This window comes from Lissotriton vulgaris, chromosome 1_1 (genome assembly GCF_964263255.1).
Source record: "Lissotriton vulgaris chromosome 1_1, aLisVul1.2, whole genome shotgun sequence".
NCBI classification, from domain to species: domain Eukaryota; kingdom Metazoa; phylum Chordata; class Amphibia; order Caudata; family Salamandridae; genus Lissotriton; species Lissotriton vulgaris.
The window spans coordinates 1483342458-1483367984 of record NC_141685.1 but is presented as its reverse complement, the minus strand read 5'-3'; the positions used below and the strand labels follow the sequence as shown (position 1 = coordinate 1483367984).

At 45.4% G+C, this 25527-nt stretch overlaps 2 protein-coding genes across 2 annotated transcripts in view; one reads left to right on the top strand and one right to left on the bottom strand.

Moving 5' to 3' along the window:
• Positions 1-25527, bottom strand: part of FBXL13 (F-box and leucine rich repeat protein 13) — a 1406730-nt gene that overhangs the window by 714620 nt on the left and 666583 nt on the right. Inside the window, exon 11 of the mRNA XM_086967348.1 lies at positions 13056-13156. Coding sequence (XP_086823474.1) covers positions 13056-13156 — 101 coding nt within the window. The remainder of the gene's footprint in view (positions 1-13055; positions 13157-25527) is intronic.
• The window catches only part of LRRC17 (leucine rich repeat containing 17), a 290549-nt gene that overhangs the window by 19907 nt on the left and 245115 nt on the right, over positions 1-25527 (top strand). The window lies entirely within an intron of this gene.

Sequence of the window (25527 nt, the reverse complement as noted above, 5' to 3'; positions counted from 1 at the left end):
CTCAGCAGCCTTAGGCTCGCTATACAGGAGGTCGTTCTCCCAGTACACAAAATGTGATCCTGACTGATCACCGGAGGATTAGGCTGAGGCCTGCTGCCTCATGCCCACAAGAGAAGGGCACTCCTTCTGTTCCGCACAGAATTCCTCCCTGGAGGGACCACCATCCTGCTGCCAATGGGTCAGCTCGGGCAGATCTCCCAGTTCGGCAATTTGTTCCCCTGTGGGCTCCAGGGCATCCCCCTCAGGGTCTACCTCCTCCTGGACCACGGGAACTACGGGGGCCGGTTTCCCGCGCCTCCTGCCTCTTCTCTTCACAGCTGGGTCCTGGGCCGTACTTTCAGGCTCCGGGACCCCATCAACACCCTTACTCGCTGTCATGGATCGAGTGGTTGCACACACCCACTCTGGCACACCCAACATTTTCAAGTGCGCCGCTCTCTCCACCTTAGCCCAAGGGGAGTCTTCCAAATCATTGCCCAGGAGACAATCGACAGGCATGGCGGGCCTCACAGCAACCTGAAGAGTACCTGAAACTCCCCCCCATTCAAAGGAAACCTGAGCCACCTCACACTCTTTCTGGGAGTTATCGGCAGCTATCACGGGGTAGAATGCGTGGGGAACCACCTGCTCTCGGGACACTAAGTGACACTTGACAGCTGTCACACTCGCTCCGGTGTCTCTGAGAGCTTCCACTCTATGGCCATTAATGGTCACCCACTGCCTATATTTACTAGTGTTACTAGGCAGAGGGGGTGGAGGGACCATTTGCATGTCTCCTAGCGAGACCAGGGACATTTCTGCGGGACCCCTCCCACCATGGACAACCATCTCCTCCCCTCCCAAGGCTACACTCGCCAACTGACGAGGGGGTGCACGCGGCGGTGCATTCGAATCCTTTTTGGGACACTGGGGGTCATAAAACCGGTGTCCCACCTGTCCACAACCGTAGCAGGTTAGGGGGCCCCTATGAACAGGTTTACCCGTCGGGGCCCCTGACTTCTTCTCAGGGGGAGGCTGGGAACCTTTCCCTTGGTTCCCTTGGGGATTACTTTGGGGCCCTTTCTGAGACTCCTTCTGTTTACCCTTGTCCCCCCCACTCTTCTGCTGGGGACCCTGCCCACCTTTGGCTGAGTCTCCCACTGGACCCTTGTGGACCCTGGTACTGACCCAGCGGTCCGCCTCCTCAGCAAGTTTTCTAGGGTTAGATATCTTGCTATCAATCAGGTGCTGGCGCAGCTCTGGAAAACAGTTATTAGACAAGTGCTCCCAGGCAAATAAATCATAAAGAGCTTCATAACTTTCCACTTTGCTGCCCTTTACCCAACCATCCATGGCTCTGCAAAAATAAGACACATATTCAACCCACGTCGTACCAGGCAACTTCTTACATTCTCTAAAAGCTTGTCTGTACTGCTCGGGGGTTAAGCCATATCGCAACATTAAAGCATCTTTCATATGAGCATACGACATACTATCCGCAACAGGCATGTCTAACAGGGTATCTCTTCCCTCACTCACAAAGCGACCCCACAACCCCGCTCCCCAATTCTTCTCAGGGACCTGGTGGGCCAACAATGCTAACTCATATGCTTTAAACCATTGACCAATATCTTCATTCCTATTGTAATCTTTGATCACATCTTTCGGGAAGTAAAACTTACTTTCTGCAGGCTCGGATGGAATGCTGCCACCAGAGGGATTCAACTCTAACTTCTTAGCTTGGATATCCAGTTCCCTCAACCTGGCTTCACGCTCCAAAGCTAACTTCTCTCGTTCAAACTCCAACTTTTTGATCTCTAAATCAGCTTCCCTTCTACCTCTTGCATTTTCTAACTCCAACTGCCCATTTATTTTTAGCCTTGCCATCTCCATGTTGTAAGCTCGCTCTTTCGCCCTTTCTTCTCTTTCTTCAGGGGAAAGACCTTTGGAGGAAACACTGCTTCCGGGAGAGGGCACAGGTCCATTCACTGGCACCTCCTCATCCCCTTCCTCTGTGGGTACCACCACCACATCAGAGGGATTTCTGGACTCCCACCAGGCCTGTAATGCTTTACGAAAATCATCTTTTCTCGAGAGGCCTGTGGTAGGAACTTTAAACTGGTCGCAAAAGTGTTTCAGCTCATCTTTCTTGTATTTCTTAAGCTTGTTCCTTTCGAACTCCTCCACAACAACGATAGCAGGGGCAGTGACTCCGTTGTCACTCATGGTTAGAACTGGCAGTGTTCAAAAAATCAAGTTTCAGGAAAGCGGAGAACAAAAATAGGATCCTTCCGAATTAGATTGTGACTGCGTTATGGTCTGCTTTCACTACGTAGCGCACACTAATCACTGTACATGGGTCATAAATGCAAGGTCCAAATCCTCACCGCTGCATCCAATGTTAGAACCGGCTGTCTCTAGTTGGCAGAGGTATGCACTTCTGACAAATAGGGACACTCCTTTTCTAGTCAGGGCAAGGGGATCACACCCTTCGATAACCCCTGCTCACCCCCTTGGTAGCTTGGCAGAGCAGAACAGGCTTATCTCAGAGGCTGTGTGTTAAGCAATTATGACCACATACAGTAACACAGTGAATACGCTACAAATGGACACGACACCGTAGTATTATAAAAATAGGTATTTTTATATAAGGCTTAGCACAAGACCAAATAACGGCAAAACTGTACACAATCGGGATAAATATGTTCGGGAAGGAAAAAGGATAGTTCAAAGGTAGTTTCTTCTTCAGCACAAAAAGTCTTTAGTATCAAGCAATCTTCTTCTTTGGCAATACAGTTCTTAGCAACAGGGTAACCCACACGGGAGCTACACAACGTCGAGGCAAAGATAATCCACAGGTTCGGCGTCGACCGCGAGGAGCGCTACGTCGGGCCTGGAGTCACACGGACCCCCAACAACACAGTACCTTAGGAAAATGAAGCACACGATGATCAGCGGCGTCGAGCAATCCGGCGTCGCGCCTTCGGTGTCGATCAGGCCTCAGCAGGCGTCGTCGATGATGCAGTTGCACAGAGTGAGCAGCGCTCACGGCATCGAAGGGGCACACAGGGGATGCGATCAGCAGCGGTGCAGACACGAGGTCCTCTGGAGCTAGAGCCGTACTCCCACTCACTGGCGTTGCTGCTGGCGTCGGTCGGGCCCACCGTCCGGTCGCCGAGATTGCTGTTCCTTTCAGAGGTGCTGGATTCACACTTCCAGCAAATAGCACTTTTAGCAGGTGAAGTACTTTAGCCCTGTGACTTCAGCAGGAGACTGGCACTCTTCCAGTCCTTGGAGATTTTCTTAGCAAGCGTGAGAGTACACACACACAGTTCCTCTCTCCTGGTTCCTTGGCAAAAATAAAGAAGCACTGCAGGATTCCCCCAACAACAGCACACTGGCAGAAGGGGTAGGCAGTCCTTTAGATCAGCAGGCCTCTTGTCCTTGGTTACAGGGTTCCTTGTCAGAAGTGATCTGATTTCCTAGTTCAGGGGTCCTTCTCTTATACCCCTTTTCGTCTTTGATCCCTTTGTCTATGCCGGGGATTTCCCCACATCCTGGGTCTGTGGTGGGTGGAGCTAGGCAGTAGCACCTGGCCTATTCATTGAGCAGGGCTGGGTCCTCAGACGCCCAGCAGGAGGTGGAGCCAGCATTGATACTGGCAGGAGCAGAGCTATCGGCCTCCTGGCAGGAGGTGGGGCTAGGATCGTCCATGGCAGGCACAGGGCCATCAGCCGCTTGGCAGGAGGTGGAGCCAGCATTGTATCAGGCAAGGCAGGCTATCAACAACTACTCTCCCCCTACTCTCAACGTAAATGTCCCACTCATCCCACACTGACTCATCCAGACCTGTGGAGCCACCCAGCTCCTGTCACACACACGCAAGACCAGCAGAAACCAGTTATTATTAGACAAGAAAATAGACACTTTCTAAAAGTACTATTTTCGAACCCAGAGTCCAACAACCATCCACACCAACGGATGCGTCATTAAACCCCGAGTTCAGGGATACCAAACTTGACATTGCACCATGCTCCCCGAGCCAGCTAGGACCATAGCATTAATAATCCCGGCGGCCCATTCTATCCAACGGAGAGCAGGCTACCTCGCAATAGTGAAGCACGAAGATGGCGGTGCTTCACTATCAGGACATGCCAACTTGGTCAGGCGTGTCCTACCTTATACGTACAATGCACCCTGCCCGGGGCCTACCATAGGGGTGACTAACATGAAGTCAAGGGAAGGTTTGAGGGGCTGGCAAGTAGGTATACCTGCGCAGCCGGCGTGACAGTACAAGACTGCACGTGGGTCTCGCAATGACCGACCCGTAGACATTCTTTTACGAGGCCGCTCCTGTGGGTGGCACAACGCGTGCTGCAAGCCCACGAGCGGCATTTGTATTTGCAAGCCCCGGCACTCCTGGTGCACTAGACTAGGGACTGACAGTAAACCAAATAGGTCAAACATGGATACAATAGATACATCAATTTAACATCGGGAGCACTTGCGCTATGGCACTGATCAGCAGTGACACAGCGCCCAAAGCATATACCAGCAAAACATCGTAAAACAGTAGAGGCAAACAGAAAAAATGGAGGAGAGACTCAAGCCAATGATGTCAGGTCTAACAGGCGTTAAAAAGAGTAGGGCTCAGGGAGGAGCCCTGGGGTACTCCACAGCTGAGAGGATGTTTAGGGGAGACACACTGCTACCGGCCGCCTTCCCAGAAGCTCTGCAGGACTCGGAGTACAATCTGCCTCGAGGTACCTCTTTTGCGTAGCGAAGGGTAGAGACACTCCCGGCGCCCAGTAGGATGGGTCGAGGGGACAAGACACAGACAAAAATTTAGTTCGAACAGCGGCGTTCTAAGTCGCAGGACGCTGCACACTCGAAGAATGATGCGCCGCAGGAGGGTGCAGGCGACACCGGAGATTTCGACATAAAATCCATGCTGTTAGCTATGGATAAGGGCCTGCAGAATAGCATTGCCACTTTGGGGTCTAAAATAGACGCTCTCTCATACCGAATGTTATGTTATGTTATGTTATTTATTCTTTTGTATAGCGCACGGCTACTCAAAAAGAGTGTCCCGGCGCTTTTGGAAAAGGGGGGCTGCAACACAATAACATAACACCGTTAAAAAGAAAAAGGACAGAAGGCCGAGCGAACACATACAGGAAAAACAGGCTACTGGGTAAACAGCCAGGTTTTAAGGCCTTTTCTAAAGGCAAGTAGGCTGGTAGCTCCCCGCAAAGTGAGCGGCAGAGAGTTCCACAACTGTGGCGCCAGTAGTCCAAAAGAGCAGCCTCCCAGGCGAGCTCTCTTCACACGCGGAACAACCGCCAGAAACAGAGATTCCGACCTCAAAGACCGAGTCGGTTGATAGAATGGACAGGATGGCCGAAAGGATTATTAAGCACGGCGAAAGATTAGATATGTCTTAACGGAGGCTAACGGAGGTTGAGGAGGCGCATACAGAACTGAACACTGATCATAAAAAAATTGAGAAATTGATGCAGGCCCTACAAGACAAGACCGAGGATTTGGAGGCGCGGTCTCGGCGCTGCAACCTAAGGATCACAGGTCTTCCGGAAACTACTCAGACAGGGAATATGGAGAGGTTTGTAGAAAAATTGCTAATCGCCCTACTAGGTGAAGAAACCTTTTCCTCGATGTTCGTGATTGAGCGTGCACACCGCTCCCTGGGGCCACGACCTAAGCCGGGGGCCCCCCGCGCCCGATCATTGCCAAAGTACTTAGCAAACAGAGACAGAGACGCGGCTCTCCGCCAAGCCAGAGACAAACAGTCGCTTCAATATGAGGGTTCGCAGATCTCCATATACCCGGACTTCACCGCCAGAGTGCAGGAAGCTCGTAAACACTTTGCCCAATACAAGAATCAGCTCAGAGACTTAGGCTTGGATTACGCGATGCGTTATCCTGCGAAGCTGAGAGTCAACAGGCAGGGACACTCTCACCTGTTTACGGACCCCCGTGCCCTACAGAAGGCTCTGAAAAGCTGGTCGAAGGACAGTCGAAGGAACTCAGATGAGCCTGGAGACGAGACAGGGGGGAGCAGCCGGCTTGGCGAGCAGGAATGACTGTCCATTTACAGTGGTGTCCAGGAGGCGGTGAGGTAAAGGGGTAGTACCCCACGGAGAGTTTCTTTTAGTCTGGTATAGAAGTTTATACTTAAAGGGTACTCTCCACAGCGAGTATATGGGTCCCAAGGTCCTGGGGCGCACTACGCGCATGGGTGTGGTATTGTAGCTACAGACTCTAGATGGCAGTACAGCATTGTTGTTCAGTTATGATTGTTCATGTATTGGGGGGTATTACGACACATATGCAGATGTTTATTTACGTTACCCTACGTCAGAAAATACGTGACAACCGTCCCCCCAGGACGGCTGATGTTTAATATATACCGCAGCGAGCAGTGGGTTTCATGACTTTGACACAGTGCGCATTCGCACTGTTTATCGAAAGCATGGAAACTTCGGCCCCAGTGCTCAATGCTCCCATTGAACTCCCGGAGTTAGAATTGTTCAGGATGAGTAAGAGAGGGTGGGGCGGGGGATTGGGTTCGGCTAGGCCTGGTTGTGGGAGGTCTGCTGTGGGAGGGGGGCGGGTTCATTTTGGTTGTTGCTGCTTAGTTGTGGGGGGGGGGGGAGAGAGGATTGCCTTGTTGTTCGCATACACTTCTGACTCCAGATTCGCGTGTTGCCCTCACACATGAGATACACATACAATGTGAAGATGGCGAGTACAGCTGACACAGCCACGGGAGATACCTCTTCTCAGGTTCGGGCCCTTACATGGAATGTACGGGGCCTAAATGACCACCGTAAACTTCGGAAAGTGTTGAATTTTTTGCAACAACATAGGGTGGATTTAGCCATACTACAGGAAACCCACCTCCCGCTTTCGAGTCTGATGCTACACAGCAGGGGTCTTAAGGGCAATTTCACAGCAGCGGGCTTTACTACACACTCTAGGGGTGTGCTTACATGAGTGAATCCTTACTCGAAACTGGCGCAGACTCTTCTACAGTCAGACCCTGGGGGCAGGTTTGTTATATCTCACTGTAAAGGCCGGGGGCTAGACTTGATAGGTGTTAATGTCTATGGCCCGAACTTTGACTCCCCAGACTTCTATTGTAACCTAGCAAGAGCACTTCGGCCCTATTCTACTTCGCAAATACTTTGGGGGGGGGGGGACTTTAACTTAGTCTTGAATCCTGCCCTAGACAGGTCGGGGGGTCCCACACGTAGGCCATCGGCAGCTGCACAGGCTCTATTAGCTGAGTTCACTGGGCTAGACCTGGAAGATGTGTGGAGATACAAACATCAGAGACAGGGCGGATACACACATTATTCGGCATACCACGACATCCATACCAGAATTGATTATTGGCTGGCGTCCTCTTCTCTGATGGGGAACATTAAGACCTGCATAGTCCTGCCACGCACTCTTTCAGACCACTCGCCTCTTTTGTTGGTAATAGTGACCCTGGTGAAATCTATACCTCCGTTCACGTGGCGCTTCCCTCCTTATTCACTACTTGATACAGTATTTAGAGGTGAACTGGCTGAGGAGATTGACGTCTTTGAGGCTAACGTGGGTTCGGTGGATGATTTTAAGATGGTGTGGGAGGCCTTTAAGGTTTACATACGGGGCATAGCTATGTCTAAGCACTCAAGTGTACTGAAAGCTATGCGGCAGAGACTGAGGGCGATAGAGGGGCGCCTGGCGGTGCTGGAGGGGCTTCAGCGAAATGCCTCGGAGCCGGTGGTGATGAAGGAAATACAAACTCTGATAGCTGAATATAATGAGGAAGCAGATAGGGAAGTCCAGCACATGGGGAAATATGCGACTGCAAAAACGTATGGTGAGGGAGAGCGGCCTAGCTCACTCCTGGCTAGAAGTCTGAAAGGCAGCAGAGGGAAACCCCTGATTACTGAGTTGAAATCCTCAGATGATCAGATACTTTCTGATGACTCTGAGATAGCGAACAGGTTCTGGAGTTATTATTCTGATCTTTACTCCTCCAAAGGTGGTAACCTCTCATTAGAAACCACAGACTATTTGGAGCATATAGATATGCCCCAACTCACGAATGCTCATCGTGAGTTCCTTATGGCACCAATAGAAAAAGATGAAATACAGGAGGCGCTAGCGAGCATGCGATCCGGCAGCGCTCCGGGCGCGGATGGGCTCACGGTGAGCTTCTATAAAGCCTTTAGTGACAAACTGATCCCACACCTGCCCATGCTATTTGACGATATCTGTGAGAGCTGTAACATGCCGAGCTCCCTGCGGGAAGCATTGTTAATCACAATTCTAAAACCAGGAAAGGCACACGACGAGTGCAGCTCCTACAGACCTCTGTCCCTACTGAACGTGGACGCTAAGCTCTATGCCAAGGTGCTGGCTACCCGACTGGTTCTTCTTGCCCCTAAGCTAGTTGCACTGGAGCAGGCGGGGTTCATCCCTAGTAGGAACCTGTCTTATAATATTTTACAGTCCTAGGTACGATACAGCATGTGAAGCCAGATGCGCAAGCCGTTGCAGTCTTCTTAGATATGGAGAAGGTTTTCGATTCTGTAGAGTGGTCGTTTATGAGGCAGGTGTTACAACGGTTGGGTTCGGGCTCACCATTTCTTCAAATGCTAGGTGCGCTGTACCACGGGCCGACTGCCAGGATCCGAGTGGGTGATCAGGTGACAGACCCATTTTCTATCAGCCGGGGCACCCGGCAGGGTTGCCCACTTTCCCCTATTTTGTATGCGCTGGTTGCGGAACTATTGGCCTGTGCACTGAGAGAATATCAGGGTAATGAGGGTATTGGTTTTCGGACATATCGAATCGTGGTATCGACTTATGCAGATGACACCCTGCTATATGTCCGCAACCCGGAACAGAATCTGACGTCTATGCTCAGAGAGGTGGTCCGTTTTGGAGCACTTTCTGAACTCAGGGTTAATTGGTCGAAGTCGCTGGTTTTTCCCCTTACACCGGCTACTACACGGTTTAACATGGATTTCCCCCTGAAGTGGTCACAAGACCCGGTTCGGTACTTGGGAGTCGGAGTGCACACTGACCCTGAGATTTTAATGAGAGAAAATTACGGGGCTGCCTTTAGTAGACTGGAGGAAGATGTAGAGGCCTGGTGAAAGCTTCCGCTAACCATCATGGGAAGCATAGCTATTATGAAAATGGTGGTGCTGCCACGGTTCTTATTCCTGTTTCACGCTATCCCGATGGTGCTATCGAAGGTCTTCTTCCGAACGCTGACACAGCTCATGATTAGGCTGGCATGGGCTGGTAAGCAGCCTAGAGTAAGATGGTCTCTCCTCACATTGCCATACGACATGGGTGGGTTAGGCGCTCCAGACTTTGAGCTTTACTATAGGGTCGCGCAAGCCGCCCACCTCCACACGTGGATTAATGGAGTTCCGCGCATTCCGCACGTGCTGATGGAGAGAGTGTTTGCGGACACAATACCACTTCCTGCCACGATTCTCAGATCGGCTGACCACAGAACGGGTATCCTTGACTCCATATCCGCTACAAACCACGCCTGGCACTCCCTATTACAGGCCAGATGTGGCGCACTGTTATATTCGCCTAGCATGCCACTGGACTGGGCCCTGTGGCTATTGCCTGTCCGGGAGAAAGGAGTGGAGTGGTCCAAGCATTATCTGCTTTGGGCATCTGCACGGTAGGTGACTTATTCCTGGACGGAACTGCTAAAACCTGGGAGCAGGTGGTGGCGAATAGTGGGGCTGCATCGCAGTTATGTAAGTTACAATTTCACAGAGTGCGCAGCGCCCTTTTGGGCCTGCTGGGACCAGATTCGGCGGAGCCACCCGAAGTTCCGGAATTGACCTACGTCATTAAGAGGGAGTCCCCGCTTAAATTGTTGACTAACCTATATAAGAAGGCTGCGACTGTCAAAGGTCAACAACTCGTAAAAGCCAGAGTGGCCTGGCAGAGAGACCTACAACCACAATTGATGACGACGTGTGGCGATATTGCTGTGCTAATACTCGGAAACTTTCCCTGAATGGTAGACATAGACTAATCCACTTCAAGTTTCTCCAGAGAGTATATTACACCCTGGAAAGACTATGTAGATACGGTCTTCGTCAATCGTCGGAATGTGAAAGATGCCACGATCCGATGGCTGATTTTATGTACCTGGCGTGGCGTTGCCCGGGGATTTCAAAATACTGGGAGGCGATCTTCACAGACTTAAGCACAATCCTAGAACTGGAGTTGCCCCCGGACCTGGCGCTCGCGCTGCTTGGTTATTCCAGGGGTTTGCCGAGGACTGTCAGAAGACTCACTGATATGGGGCTATTGGTTGCCAGGCGAGTTGTGGCGCTCTGTTGGATGAGAGGACCACTCCAGACGAAGAAGCGTTGGGCACATGATATGCTATACTGTTGTACGTAATCTGAACACTACAGCGAGTTACTTCCACCTAGTAGCCGTCCTAAGAACTTTTGGGGTCTTTACCGAACATATTTCAATGACAGGGGTGCGGAGGAGACAGTGGCGGAGGGTCTGGATGTAGAGGAGCAGCCGGTCAGTGCAATGCCCACAGTAGAGGCCGGCTTACCTGCGAGTTGCATAGCATTACATGACAAGGAGGTCACAGTGGCGTAGAGGATTAAAGTGTGTGTATGCTACGCTGTGGCGAAGTTGAGTTGGGCTACCGGGAATGACGAGCCGTCCCCCTGGGGCCATGCTTACGATGTGGGCCGCGTCCCTGTGGGTCACCTACACGGTCTTCTGACCGGTTTGGTTGGTTTGTTGCTCTATGCTGGATTGGCCCTGGAAGGGCAGGGAGCTCTGGAAATTGGGCCGCGAACAGAGGGGCGGAAGAGGTATGCGACACTGGGAGAGGGTGGGGGGCTGTTGGGTTTCGACCTTAGTTGGTTATAAGTATTCAGATAAATTGTTGTCACAGAAGGATAACTAAGATGCGCAGTGATGGCACACAAACATTACCAGGTAGTACTCCACGTACAGTTGTATAATACACTATGTTTTCGGATGGATTCCAACTTCAGACACATCTATTACGCCGCCGGACCCCCGAGTTGTCGGCTGAGAGGCTGTGTTATTCATGCAGATGTTGCTTGTACATGATAATTCATGCGACTCTTGCCTGCCGGCCCCAGGGATGTAGGTATCCGGCTGTGTGATTCATTTGCTGCGAGTAATAGTTTCAAACTGCAAAAAAAAAAAAAAAAAAGTAGTGGACACTAAAGGTCAGTTGGCTGACCTGTTAAGCTTCAGGGACATAAAAGCTGCAAGTCCACTTTCCTGCAAGAGCCCAGCAGACCATTTTCAAATGGACGTACCCTGGACCCTGCTGTTGTTTTCTGTAGGAGTGAACCATTACCCCTAAGTACTGTTCCTGAGGTCCTGGAACCCTTGGCTAGTGTCATAGCGTAATGCTCCTGACTACCTCAAAAAACTGGGGACTTTCTACAAACTTTTTGCCTGGAGAACCATTGAGGGACTGGTACCAAAGTGCCAGTCGATCTGCCGAGAGTGTATTGCTGGTGGGTCTGACTTTGCTGTTGTTACTGATGCTCAACGTGACAATTTGTCAACGCCAAGGCCACTTCAACTCAATCCCTTAGTTTCCTCAACGAGGACTCAATCAATGCCGAAGACCTTAAGGGTGTGAAAACTCAAACTTCTCTGGCCTGAGCTTTCCCCACCTAAATCAATGGTTTCACTGAGGCTCCATTTTGGCACAGGACTCCATCGGAACCGAGGCCCTCCTCTTAACGCCAGTCTCCTGCTTGCTTCCAGTGAAGTCAGTCGACATCAGGAAGTAACTTTTTTAACAAGACGAACCTGTTCCTTGTATCTGACCCACGCTCCATCACAGTTGGCCTTAAACCTTTAACAACTCATATCTTCGATTACCCTAATTGGATTGTTGTTGTTTTGGTATCATTTTGTTCATTTGAATATTCGTTATTTGTAAAAATTGGAGTGGGATTTTTATTGTATTGTGTTTTTAACTTTTTAACTATTTTGGTACTTCTAAATGTTTCACACATTTTCTTAAGTTAAGCCGGTCTCCTCTGTGTCATAGCTACCAGGGATTGAGCTAAGATTTAAGTTACTTTAACCTTTATGGGACCTAACAAGGATAGTGACCACGCCTACATGCACATGCATCATCATGCAGCAGCTATTTCATATTTTCTTATAATTATTAATCCAAGACAGCATTCACTTAGATTGAAGCAGTAAATTAATATAAAAAGTGCCCCAAAATTTTTTTTTTAAAGTAGTGGCTCAGCAGCAAATTGCAGCTGCTGAGCCCTTTAAAAAAATCAAGACAATGGAGGCAGGAAGGGAGAGCAATGGTGAAACAGTCTGAGAAGGTTCGTGGAGGGGAAAGATATGAACACTGATGAGCGGGGAGAGCAGTGAGGGAGAAGAAGCATTGGAAATGCAGATTAAAATAACAAAAAAAAGAGATAACCAAGTAGGACACAAAGGGGTAGGAGAGCAACAGACAAGTTAGGGAACAGGGAGAGCAACAAGGAGAGCATGGGGTAGGGTTTTGAGTGTAGAAGCAGCACACGAGGGAGAGAGTAAGAAAACACATGCACTCAAAAGTGGTGCTCAAAGAAAAAAGTACATTCCGTGAATGTTAGCCATGAATGGATACACTTCATCCAATCAATAGGGCAGTAACAAAGCTATGCTCCAAGGGAGGCACAGACACAAGCAAAGCTATTGAACCGGGAGCAAACAAATATGACTGATATGAAACCAACCAATGGTAAGTAATGGGCTGACCCAAAGCCCATCGTAAGTATTGGTATTGTCCAAAATAGGTCTTTCGTAAAAGATCGCTAAAAGATGCCTGTAGCACTTTGCACCCAATAATAAAACTGTTCAATACATCTCCACAGAGGTGAATGGCCAAGAAGGGGTGGGAAATAAACATTTCTCAGCGGAAATAGCCAAAAGGTATCATCTCCTTTTATTCAATCAAAGGCAGCGTACAAAACTAAGACAAGACATTGATTTACCTTGACAGCATTCTTAGAGTCCCATTGGTTATGTCCGTGTATGACAGATTCAAATAGAGAAGAGCCGGACAACCCTCCGAAATAATGCGCATCGATTCATCCTGAGTGACAAGAAAACATTAATTGTGTCACATTAGGGTCTCATAGATAGCTCACACTGCGTTCAACATCATGGCGACAATCACTGCTTATCAAAGCTTGCAATGCTCACACTTTACTCACACTTTCTTTGGATATGAGAAAATTCTTGCTGTATTGTACAACCCTGTCATTTTATTGAAGACCACAGAATAGTACACCTACAAATTCAGTTGCTGCAAAACTGTACAGCGGAAATCAATCCCATCATTCTCTCCTATTCAATGTAAGTTACTTTCATGCTTTTTCAACAAGCACCTAACATCATTGAGTATAAGTTTGTCCCCTTCCGATGAAGTCATAATTTCATGCACACAGACCGCGAACGTCTCATCGTGCTTTATTTTGATAGCAGAACACGCCGGTTAAAGAGTCACAAGATGGAGCTACCCGATAAACCCGGTGCTATGATAGACACTATAAAGGCACGCATTTACAAACGCAGTAGGTTTTGGCTTTCAAAGCATTTCACTGTCTTGGGCCTGAAGAAGGGTTATGAAGTAACAATTGTATAGTAATGTAGGTATGGTAGCAGGGTCTTTCATTTTCATTTCATTTTCTCAAGTTTCAGCTTTGAGGGTGAATTTGATATTTACCTAGCTAAGTGAAGGCTGTGAAGCCACCTAATACCATTACTAGCATTTATTGATGGACAACCCCATTGTGAATTTTCTTATAATATAGTTTTTCAGAACACGTTATATATGTACTGGCAGACTTATATTGACAATCCATGGATCTCTAATACAACCCCTGACCTCAAAGGCAGCACCGCTTGTGACGTCATATGCCCACTAACATCACATGACTTTGCCCATTCCTGTCAATGACACAACATGATGTGATTTCAGCATTACAATATTTTGTTATGACATCTTGAGATCTGAACACTAAATATGTTCACTTTGCACCACAACGTGATATGCAGGCTGCACACTGGCGTGCCACTGTCTTAGCATTGAGTGCATGGAACCCAAGCTGCACTGGCCTCTAAACACCTCTGGCTTGGATCCTAATAGCTGGCTCCAGTCAAGGCTACCTGCCTCTGTGCGTTTATTTGTGTGCATTGGGCTTCCAAAGATTCCAAACAAAAAAATACGCAAAAATGAAATTCACAGTATTTAAAACATGTTAATAATGGGTATAGTTTAAAACTAATATATACAAAATCGGGCATAACTAAATGATCTGGAATTGTCCTTGTGCTCGTACCTAAATGCCTTTTTCAGGGACGTGCTTGACACCAACAAAAGGCTAGGATAAAGGTCACATGTTAGATAAACTTGATTTGTAATGGGCTGCCCATTTGTGCATAAGTTGGGAATGGACACAGTGGAAGAAACCCAAGCACTGGACCCAAGTAGGCCAGACTGTGTCAGAAAGGATCTAATGGGTCTTACCATGGATGCAGTGGCAGCTGGCAACATTTTAAAGTGGGGTCTTACTGTGGATGCAGTGGTGGCTGGCGACATTTTAAAGTGGCGAGGCTAGCAAGCAGGCTATACAGGGGCCGACAATATGCACCTGGTTTATGCAGTTACACTTGAAGACACAGGGCTCCAGTACGTTTTGGACCAGCGTGGGGCTTGAACAAACAAAAGTCCAGTACCATTTAGAAACAAGGATTTCAGACATTTTGTCCCATCTACTTTAGAAGTTCCTAAGCAACGTTCTTGTGGAAAGAACTGTAGCAAGTGATGCATTTTTAAACACATCGGGCCATTAACCGTTTTGCAAATCCGGAATGGATTTAAAAGTATCTTTACAGGTTTATTCTGATTTTCATTAAGGGAATAGTGGGGTAAATAAATTAGTGGGAAACTGAGCACTTTACAAATATTACCACATTCGTATAGTTCAGGTAAGGATGGGTGTGGGCTGGGAGGAGGTGTGTGTGCGTTCAACTCAAGCAACTGTCCTGTTAATGTGTTTCAGCCCTCGCACTAATAAGGCATAAAGGAATCATCTTCACTTTTCACAATACCGGCCCACATTTCCCCCCAAAAATGCCCATTTGGACCAGACATTTTGCGGAGACCAGTGCTTTCTTCAGTTTTCTGGCTACGGGCGTGCCCTGTAAAGTCCCCAGAGCAAACATCGCAACTAATCCCAATGCTGAGCTAATGCTGTTCCCAGCGCCGGGATTAAGCAGGCTGGCTCACACTGCCACTAGGGGCCTGTGTTATTTATCCACTCGGCTGTTTAACAGCTCAGGCTGGAGAAGCTTAAACTGCGCATGTCAGGCTGGCCGCCGCAAGATGGCCAGCCAAAGTGACATGAAGAGTTTAAATTGGTGTAGCCAAGCACCCCTCCTCCCAACTCCCAGTCTGCACTGCAGCAATGGCCCCTCCTGCATTGCCTATAACACTCCGCTCCAGCAGCTGGCAGAGCGAAAAATAAAATGGTAATAAAGGCACTTTATTACCATTTTATTTTTCATTTTTGCTGTGCCCACAGCAAGGGGCGGCGACGCTCCTCTGCTCAAATAAGGCAGCCACTGCTGCGTGAATGCCTAGAAAACAGTCTGCTTAATTTGAGCCTCACTCTAAAATTAGCACTTCAGAGAACTCTATTGGTTTCAAACTCATTAAACTACTGCACCCTGCTTTACATGTCCAAGAGATAGCTAAGAACTCCAGATTCCAACTAAGACTTCTTCGCAGGTGTCCGTAGCTTCAAGTCTTTACTCCCAAAGCAAGATCTTAGATAGGCCATCCAAAACCTAGTCATTTTACGTTTAGACAGTGAAAAAATGGTACAGACCTGATGCCTAAATCTCGTCTAGCACCCCTCAAAGAGGACCTTCATTCAGCAGCATGGTTGGTCTTGCATAAATAAAGCATTCAATACATCACACCAGCTATTTAATCCATTAGGTTGTTTTCACAGGGACCATCAACATACATTAAAGACCACATGCATCACCTACATTGCAATTCACATGAACAAACCTTAATACTTATCTGAAAACGAGTAGGAATATAATGCTATTAATCCAAGTTCTCCTCAAGCTGGGCCCCCATGATTCAGAGAACTTCACCACGAGGCAGTCATATGCTGGAACTGTGCCAACAAACTGGAATACTATACTGACACATATCCAACAGGCCATGTTACTCTCTGGTTTAAAATGGACCTTAAACAGCACTTCCCGAAAGATCTCTTACAGTCTTGGCTCCCCAAACCTGCACTACAAAGATAACAATTTCTTTCTAAACATTTCCTCATGTTTTGATCTGTTGGCTTGTTCACTGTTATTTCTATGCCATTCTCTGAAAAACTATCGGCAGCCCTGTGCCCATTGTCTTGGCCCACCTTCAAGAATCTAAATATATAAATACACGACTTTGACAAACAAGCACAAAACTACCCGGACCTGTTTTAATGCTCCTGAAATAATATGTGTATTACAACGTTGTAGAAGGACATCGTTTGATAGTTACAATGCTTGACAACAGATAATGCATGTGGGCCAGGGGCATAAGATATTATTCGTGTATGTGGCACAAAGTTTGTTCCATGGTTTTATGGATGATTTTCTAATGCTCACAAACACTACTAACCTTCATAAATTGCATTAGTTTGGAATCTGTCATGGTAAGAGGTCGTTTGCAAACAACTGTTGCTTTATAGCTGATGCAATGATTTATCTGAGATTTGCTCCAGAGTTTTTCTTTGCGGATATTACCTCAAACAACCCCTGCCCCAAATCTACTGCAGAGGGCCTTTCCTTCCGAAACCTGTCCACAGCTGTCTAGAACAGACTCCCTGTCAAACTCTGCTATCCTTCAGAAAACAAATAACAAAAACAGAAACGTTTAAGGCTTGCCTGTTTCTCTAACGCGCCAAAACAAAGTCACCAAGCCCCACAGTCACAAGTAGGTGGTTGCTGTGGTAGAGTATAATGCAACATATATGTACAAAATAGAATACAATGTATACATCATCAGCATGCTGTAAAGAGTGGCTCCTCCTACAACTTCACATTGCTAGGAAGTTGGGGTCCAATGTGGACAATCATGCTTAAATTAGTGAGTGCCCTTTCCAATGAGCACAGCAACACGAATGATTCGGGGAGGCTCTGATGATTTCCACACAGTTTAGTTCCTCTTAATCTATTCAACGATGATTTTCAGCCCTTTGACCAATTTCAAATAACAGCTTTGTTATACCTATCCCGCAGACCATTACAGCAGCGGGTGTAAGATACCAAAATAACACAGTGTCAAGGATATCTAATATATGTAAATACTGAATAACAATCTTCTAGATTCGCCACATACAGAATGGACATAAAGAAATGTAAAATAATCACACATTAAAACAACAGAAAATTGTCCTAGTAAACGAGCAACAGCTATGTCTGAGTGTACATTCTGGTTGAAAGTTGTACAATCTACATGCACACCTCTTTTTGATCACAATGAATGATAAGAGTTATAAACGAGTTGCCCAATTTCAGTGAACATGATCTTGGTGAATAAAATAAAATCCAACTTTAAAAAACTACTGAAATGTCCAGGTTTCCTGCTCAATTGAATCAATCACTCCCATAGAACCTAACATTAACACAATACAAAATTCAATGATGCCACGTAAACCTTGGAATTAGCAAAGAACACAGAGTAATAAGAAATACCCCCTGTAGTTATTTCAGCAGAATGTTATTTCCGCTCTCAAAGTCTGTATTACAAATTTCAATAGAATAGTAGTAACATATTGCTGTGGTGATGTTATTGATGTAGGCTATCTTTGTGATATCAAAGCAGAACGTGTAGAACATTTTTCACAAAAAAACAGAATGTTGTTAAACATAGAAAATATGCAAAGTTCCTCGCATGAACCTTAGCCACTTGGTTACTACAAGCAAAACACATTCCTATTACTGGTTCTGTGTTCTGAATATTGGGAAGTCTTACAATATGTGGACAGTGCAGATTTTGAAGAACTTGCAAGGATTAATTCTGTACTGTATGGTTAGTCAGTAGAAAGCATGCTTGCTCTGCAAATTCATTAAAAGTAGAACTCTCATTGGATAATGCACGGCGGTAGTGGGGCTCAAACTCGTACTCAAACTCATATTGACACTTTGATTTTCTATTTTCGTTTTTGCTCTTCTTTGGACGCCCTTCAATACCACTTGGATATATCAACGCTAGGGCTGAACTCTGCTAGATTGTGTTCCTGTTGGTCTAGCCCTTTCTAGAAGTTTTTACTTGGCATTACACAGGTCTTGAACATAGAAGCATAAACTCTTATAATCTATAATAGGTCAGGGCACTGTAGCACTACAGTAAGTGCTATGATATCTGGCATACACAACAAGTGTGGATTCACCTGCGATTTTCACACCTTGAGCTAAAGATCAAAGGATATTTTTCTCTCTGCGACCCATATATATATATACACAAATTTGCCAGAGACTTGGAGGATTATGAAAGAGGACAGATCTACACTTTTGCGAAGAAATATGAGAATATTCGTAAAATGAAAGGAACAATGGTAACTAAACCAAATACTTTGGAAGCTAAGCAACCAGCATCAGCTGGGGACTCACCTGAATTAGACACAATATCTCTCACGAGTGAGTCCAGTATAAGTTCAGCTGGTTCAAGTTCAAGCAGTGTGGAACCCGCAAACACTATTCCGGGTTTAGGGGAAGAAGTGGATTTTTTAGTGCAGGACCGCTTGAAAACCTTGAGACCAAGGATAGAGAGAAAACAAGCAGACGAAGGCGGGACAACATCAGAAAAACCGCCCGGAGAAAACGCAAAAGGCAAGCCAAAAAAGAGGCAAAACTACTGGCGGAAAAAGAAACAATGAATGATAACACTGTAGTTAACCTCAGCACAATAACACTCACGAAAGCTGAGGAACAGTTGCTTTCCTTAGGTTTAAACTTCTGCCCTAACACCAATTTTGACTATGCTTCCACCTGTGTAGATCTATTTTTATTCATCAGAAAACTAAAACTTAAGAAATTCTATGCCCTAAAAAATCTAGGAGAGGACAAACAAAACAAGCCAGAAACCTCTAACCCCTCTGGCGTGCTGGTCGGAGAAATACCAACTTTATGGGCACTACATGGCTTAAGTAATGAAGATGAATTGAGTTCCCAAGCACCTACACAAACCAAATTAATAGAACTAAATTTGCTGCAAAAAGGTGCCGGGGAAAGCCCTTTCAAACCTAAATCCACCTTTATCCCCTTGATGCCGAGAGACGCCATCGACGTCTTTCATGACCGCATCATCGAGGAGATTAAAGAATTAAACTGTTCCATTGACCGCAACAGGAAATTTGCACAAAATCAACGACAAGTTTCTTTCAACAAACTAATTGACAAACTAGCTAACAATGCTTCCATCATTGTCAAAAAATCAGATAAAGGGGGCAATGTAGTTCTGTGGCCCAAGCAACAATACGACATAGAAGCCAAGAGACAGCTCAACAACAGCGAGTGTTATGAACTAACTACTTGGAGCAAATATAATAAAGCGAAGGATAACATCAAGAAAGAGCTACTAAAATGGAAATATGAGGGTTTGATATCTAATGAGGAGTATCATTTCTTGTTTAACACTCATCCAAGGCTACCTTTTCTATATTTGTTACCAAAGATTCATAAGAACACCATCCCAGTCCCTGGACGCCCTATAATTTCGGTGATAGGGAGTATGACTGAGAATGTGGGCTCTTATATTGACTTCTATTTGCAGGACTTAGTAAAAACTATGCCCTCTTACCTAAAAGATACAGGTGATTTTTTACGGCATATTGGTAACACGATCTGGTCTAAAGAATGGATTCTATTGACTCTAGATATAGAGTCTCTTTATACCAGTATTCGACACGAATGTGGCTTACGTGGTGTTGAACATTTTCTGAATACACGTCCTGCTGAATATGCCATGCATAATAAGAAGCTCATGGCGCTCATCTCGTGGTGCTTGAATAACAATTATTTTTCATTTGAAAAGAATGTGTACAGGCAGAAACAGGGGGTGGCCATGGGGTCCTGCTTTTCTCCAAGCTACGCGAGGTTACACGTGGGGTACTGGGAAAAGCAGGTCCTCATGAGCGACCACAGAGCTATGTTTGAAAACAATGTTGTCTCTTGGCTTCGTTATATAGACGATGTTTTTGTTATTTGGAAGGGCGACATGCAGAGTGCACAAGATTTTGTTGACTTGTTAAATATCAATGAGTTTAACTTACATTTTACTTCACATATAAGTACTACTATGCTAGAATTTTTGGATGTCCAGGTACAAATAATTGATGAGAAATTGACAACCACAGCATACAGAAAACCATCTGCTGGAAACGCAATATTACATGCTTCAAGTGCGCACCCGCGTCACTTAATAGCAAGCATACCCTACGGGGAATTGTTACGACTTAAGCGCATTTGCAGCACTTCGGAACAATTCGATGCCTGTAGCCAGTCATGTTTGGAACGTATGCGGCATAGGGGTTACAGTGAAGACATCCTCAGCAAAGCCATGGCTAAAACTAACGAAAGACCAAGATCTGCCTTGTTACCCAGCACCACTGAGCTAGATAATTACATAGCAGATGAAAACAGTTCACCTAGATTGATCACCAAGTATAGCAAGCAGGAACGCAAAATACGTAATATCATGAATAAAAACTGGCCCATAGTGTTAACTGACCCTATTCTGAAAACCACGTTACCAGAACATCCTAGTGTAACATTCAGAAAGTCTAAAAACATGGCTAATCTCTTATCTAAAGAGATCCCATCTGGGTCTACCAATATTCAAACATGGCTGCCCACAAGCAATGGTTTTCGCAAATGCGCGACTTGTAGGGCATGTAATTTTGGAGCCAATACTGCCGCATACAGAACCCCCTTTAAAACTAAAGAACAGTCTATTAGGGGTAAATATGACTGCCGCACTGAGTACGCCGTATACATTCTCACCTGTACATGCGGCTTACGGTATGTAGGCAGCACAAAAAATCCTGTATACATGCGTATCCGGCAGCACATCCGTGCCATCATTAACTGTGACCCGGCTTACCCGGTAGCCAGACATTTTAAAATAAGCCACAACAAAGACGTTAATTGTCTTACTTATTTTGTGATTGATCAGGCACCGGTACTCAAGCGAGGTGGAGACAGGGACAGGGCTTTAAGGCAGTTAGAGACAAGATACATTCTCAATCTTAACAGCAAGCATCCTAATGGCCTTAACGATAGAGAGGATATGTATACCTTTCTATAATAGAACTTACTGTGTCCTGTCCCGTAATCCATCTCTCTAATTATGGTCATGTTAATTGCTGACACTTCCTGCCAGCAATTGTTGATAGCTATGTTTGTAAATACATGATATCATAAAAAGTGTCTATGAGCTTCTTCTTTTAAACCATGAATTTTATCTCTTTCCATTATCACTTTTTAAACTTCCTTTTTTGGTTGCACTAATATCACTCAGCACTTTAGACTTGGATTGCAAAGTTGCAATAAATGGTTATTTAATCCACCTAGGATTCTATCCTGGGATCAGGACAGTTAAACTATCTATGCTTAACCATTTCAGCACCAGCACTTTAAATGATATTTGTTAATATAAACATGTAACGCGAGGTCTAACATATAATTCTAGCTAGGCAGCTCGAGTATGTATTCACATCTAAATATACTAGAACTATAAGAATCTCCATTGCGGCAATATATATTGTCATTTGCACATCTATTTTAGCATAACATGAATGCATATATGCAATACAAGCACTATTAAATGGCTTTTTTTAAATAGGGTCTTTTAACCAATCAATTTTAACATATTTATATGTTATTTATTTTGTGCATTTGTATCATGGAGTAAATTGCTATATATACTTTTTTTTTTAAATTTTTTTTTTAGATGTATTAATCAAACAATATCATGCTGCTAGCTTATTTTGCACAATTTAAACGCATTCATGCGGTTATAAATGTTCCTTGGTTACTTGAACAATTGACAGTATTATATGTGCTCATTAACGTGCTGTTATGTTTGTAAAATGCCATTTTTGCAATGCCATCAATTTTGTGCACATGTAAACACCCCACACTATAACTCTATTTTCTATGTCCATCATCAGAGCATGTGGTGTCATTAAGAAAAAAATGAGTGTGTGCCCTATTTAAAGTGAACACTACTGCATGTCCGCCATGTGATCAAGGGCAGTTCCTGCCCGAAACGCGTCATGCCTACCTTAACCTCATAGCTGCTATTACACATTCCTCCCCAGTGCTGCGCTGTCCATTAGAACTAGTGCTGAATGGACGTTCAATGGTCGTGCGCAGCACTGGGGAGGTAGCGCTGCTGACGACCATTGGCCGTCAGCAGCACTTAAGGAGTTAACTGCGAATGGATAATAAACCTTTGCTGTGAACACTCTGCGAGCCGTGTGGTGGTCCGTATTTTTCTGTGGTTTCAGCCTGGGAAGCAGAAATTAACCTATATATATATATATATATATATATATATATATATATATATATATATATATATATATATATATATATATATATACACACACACACACACACACACACACAAATGCATATTTATATATGCACACATGTACATATATACATATAAACACACACAATCAAAGTGGAGCTTGCCGCTGTGAAGTTATAGAAGTTATAGTAAGGACCTAGTTACCATAGGAAACTGATTTTTTTGATTTTGCTAATAACTTAAGAACAATTTTACGAATCTTCAAGAAACTTTCCACAAAAAAAGTTCCTCTACTTCAGCTCCTTCCTGGAAAGTTCTAGAGAGATCTGTGAAGCGGGGGTGGAGAAAAGGGTGGGGCTGTCCTAAAACACAATTTCCCCATGCAATTTCCATGGGGATTTTTGAACAGCAGACAATATGCCTGCACAGAATTACACCAGATTTAGCAGAACACTAAATATTTACCCAGAATGCGTGCTTTTTATGATTTGGTGCACATTTGTTCAGTAGTTTTTGAGAAGGAAAATGCTACTTACTAGTATGCATCTGTTCTTGGCATGTAGAGCTGCAGATTACTACAATAGATCGCCACCTGGTGTTGGGCTCGGATGATTGCATGTTGTTGTCGTCTTGGAAGAAGTCTTTTGTAGTCACGAGATAGGTGACTCCTGCGCATGGGCATCGGCTCCATTCTTAGATTGTTGTTCGCCATGATGGGAAATTATGGAGTTAGTAGAAGTAAAGAAAAGGATGTCCATGCGTGTGCATCTAAGTAAGATAAAACTGGAACAGATACAGGTCCAGGGGAAGCGGGAGGGCGTGTAGTAATCTTCAGCTCTACTTGCCAAGAACAGATGCATACTTGTAAGTAGCATTTTCCGTTCGAGGCATATGAGCTGCAGATGCTACACTTAGCATCGATTGCGCAGCAGTGTCTCTCTCCCCTAGCGTTGGTCAACTGTATTTGTTGCAGTAGTTTGAAAGAGAGTTTTAAGGACAGCTTGGCCTACTGCAGCTTGCTGCTTGGCTTGCACATCAACACAGTAGTGTTCAGTGAAGGTGTGTGTTGTAGACCATGTTGCTGCCTTGCATATGTCCTCTAGGGGGATGTTCCCTAAGAAAGCCATAGAGGCTCCTAGTTTGCGTGTGGAGTGCGCTCTAGAGGAACTGTTAATGTACATTTGCTTTTGGATAGCATATTTGTATACATTTTACAATCCACCTTGCAATTCCACCCTTAGAGATGGGGTTGCCTTTATGAGGGGGAGAGAAAGACACAAACAATTGTATTGTTTTTAGAAAAGATTTAGTTCTATCTATATAGTAGAGAAGAGCTCTTTTAACATTTAGTGTGTGTAGAGCTCTTTCTGCTACAGAGTCAGGGTTTTGGAAAAACACAGGTAACTCTACAGATTGGTTTAAATGAAAAGGAGTAATGACTTTTGGAAGGAATTTTTGGATTAGTTCTTAGAACCAGTTTGTTATGATGTAGTTGTAAAAATGGTTCTTGTATTGTGAAAGCTTGTATCTCACTTACTCTTCTAAGAGAGGTAATAGCAATAAAGAAAGCTGTTTTCCACATGAAGAATTGCAATTCACATTTGTGTAAAGGCTCAAAAGGGGGTCCCATGAGTCTTGTAAGAACAACGTTTAGGTTCCACACTGGAGAAGGTGGTAACCTGAGGGGAATGATTCTTTTTAATCCTTCCATAAATGCTTTAATAGCAGGCACTCTAAAAAGAGACAGATGTTGTCTGTTTTGTAAATACAGTGCAATTGCTGCAAGGTGCAGGCGTATGGATGAATATGCTAAGTTACATCTTTGTAAATGTAAAAGGTAGCAAATGATATTCTGGATAGACGCGTCCAGGGGATCAATTTGGTTATTGTTGCAATAAATGGCAATCTCTTCCATTTAGCAGCATAACAAGCTCTGGTAGTAGGTCTCCTAGCCTCTTTAATGATGTTCATACAGTCTGGTGGTAGGTTAAGATAACCAAACTCTAAGACTTCAGGAGCCAGATCGCCAGATTCAGTTTATTTGAGCCTGGATGTCGGATGTCTCCATGGTTCTGCGTTAACAGGGATGGTGTGAGGCGTAACTTTTGGTGTGGAACTAGAGAGAGATCTAGCAGTGTGGTGAACCACGGTTGGCGTGCCCATGTGGGAGCTACCAGGATTAATTGGAGAGACTGCTGTCTGAGCTTGCGTACTACTAATGGTATTAGTGGTAGTGGCAAAAAAGCGTACGCAAATCTGCCTGACCAGTTCATCCATATCGTATTGCCCTTGGACAGCGGGAGTGGAAACCTGGCGGCGAAGGTTGGGCATTTTGCGTTTCCTGTGTGGCAAACAGATCTATGTCTGGATGACCCCACTTGTGGAAACATGGTTGAAGAACTTGCGGATGTAGTTCCCATTCATGAATTTGTTGTGTCTGCCGACTCAACAGATCTGCTATCTGCTTGTGAACTCCTGGAAGGTGTTGTGCTAGCAGATATATATTCTGTGGAATGGCCCATCTCCAAATGTTCTGTGCAAGCTGGGACAGTTGTAGAGAGTGTGACCCCCCCTGCTTTTTGTATATAATACATAGCTATCATGTTGTCCGTCTGGATTAAGACAGCTTTGTTTTGTACTTGTACTTGGAATGTTTTGAGTGCTAAGAATATTGCTAGCAGCTCTAGATGGTTGATATGGAACAATCTTTGTTGAATGGTCCACTGTCCTTGTGTCGTATAATGTTGGAGATGGGCTCCCCATCCTGTGAGAGATGCGTCTGCTGTGAGTACTATTTGTGGAACAGGTACGAGGAAGGCGCCCCTTTGTCAAGTTTTTGGTGTTCCACCACT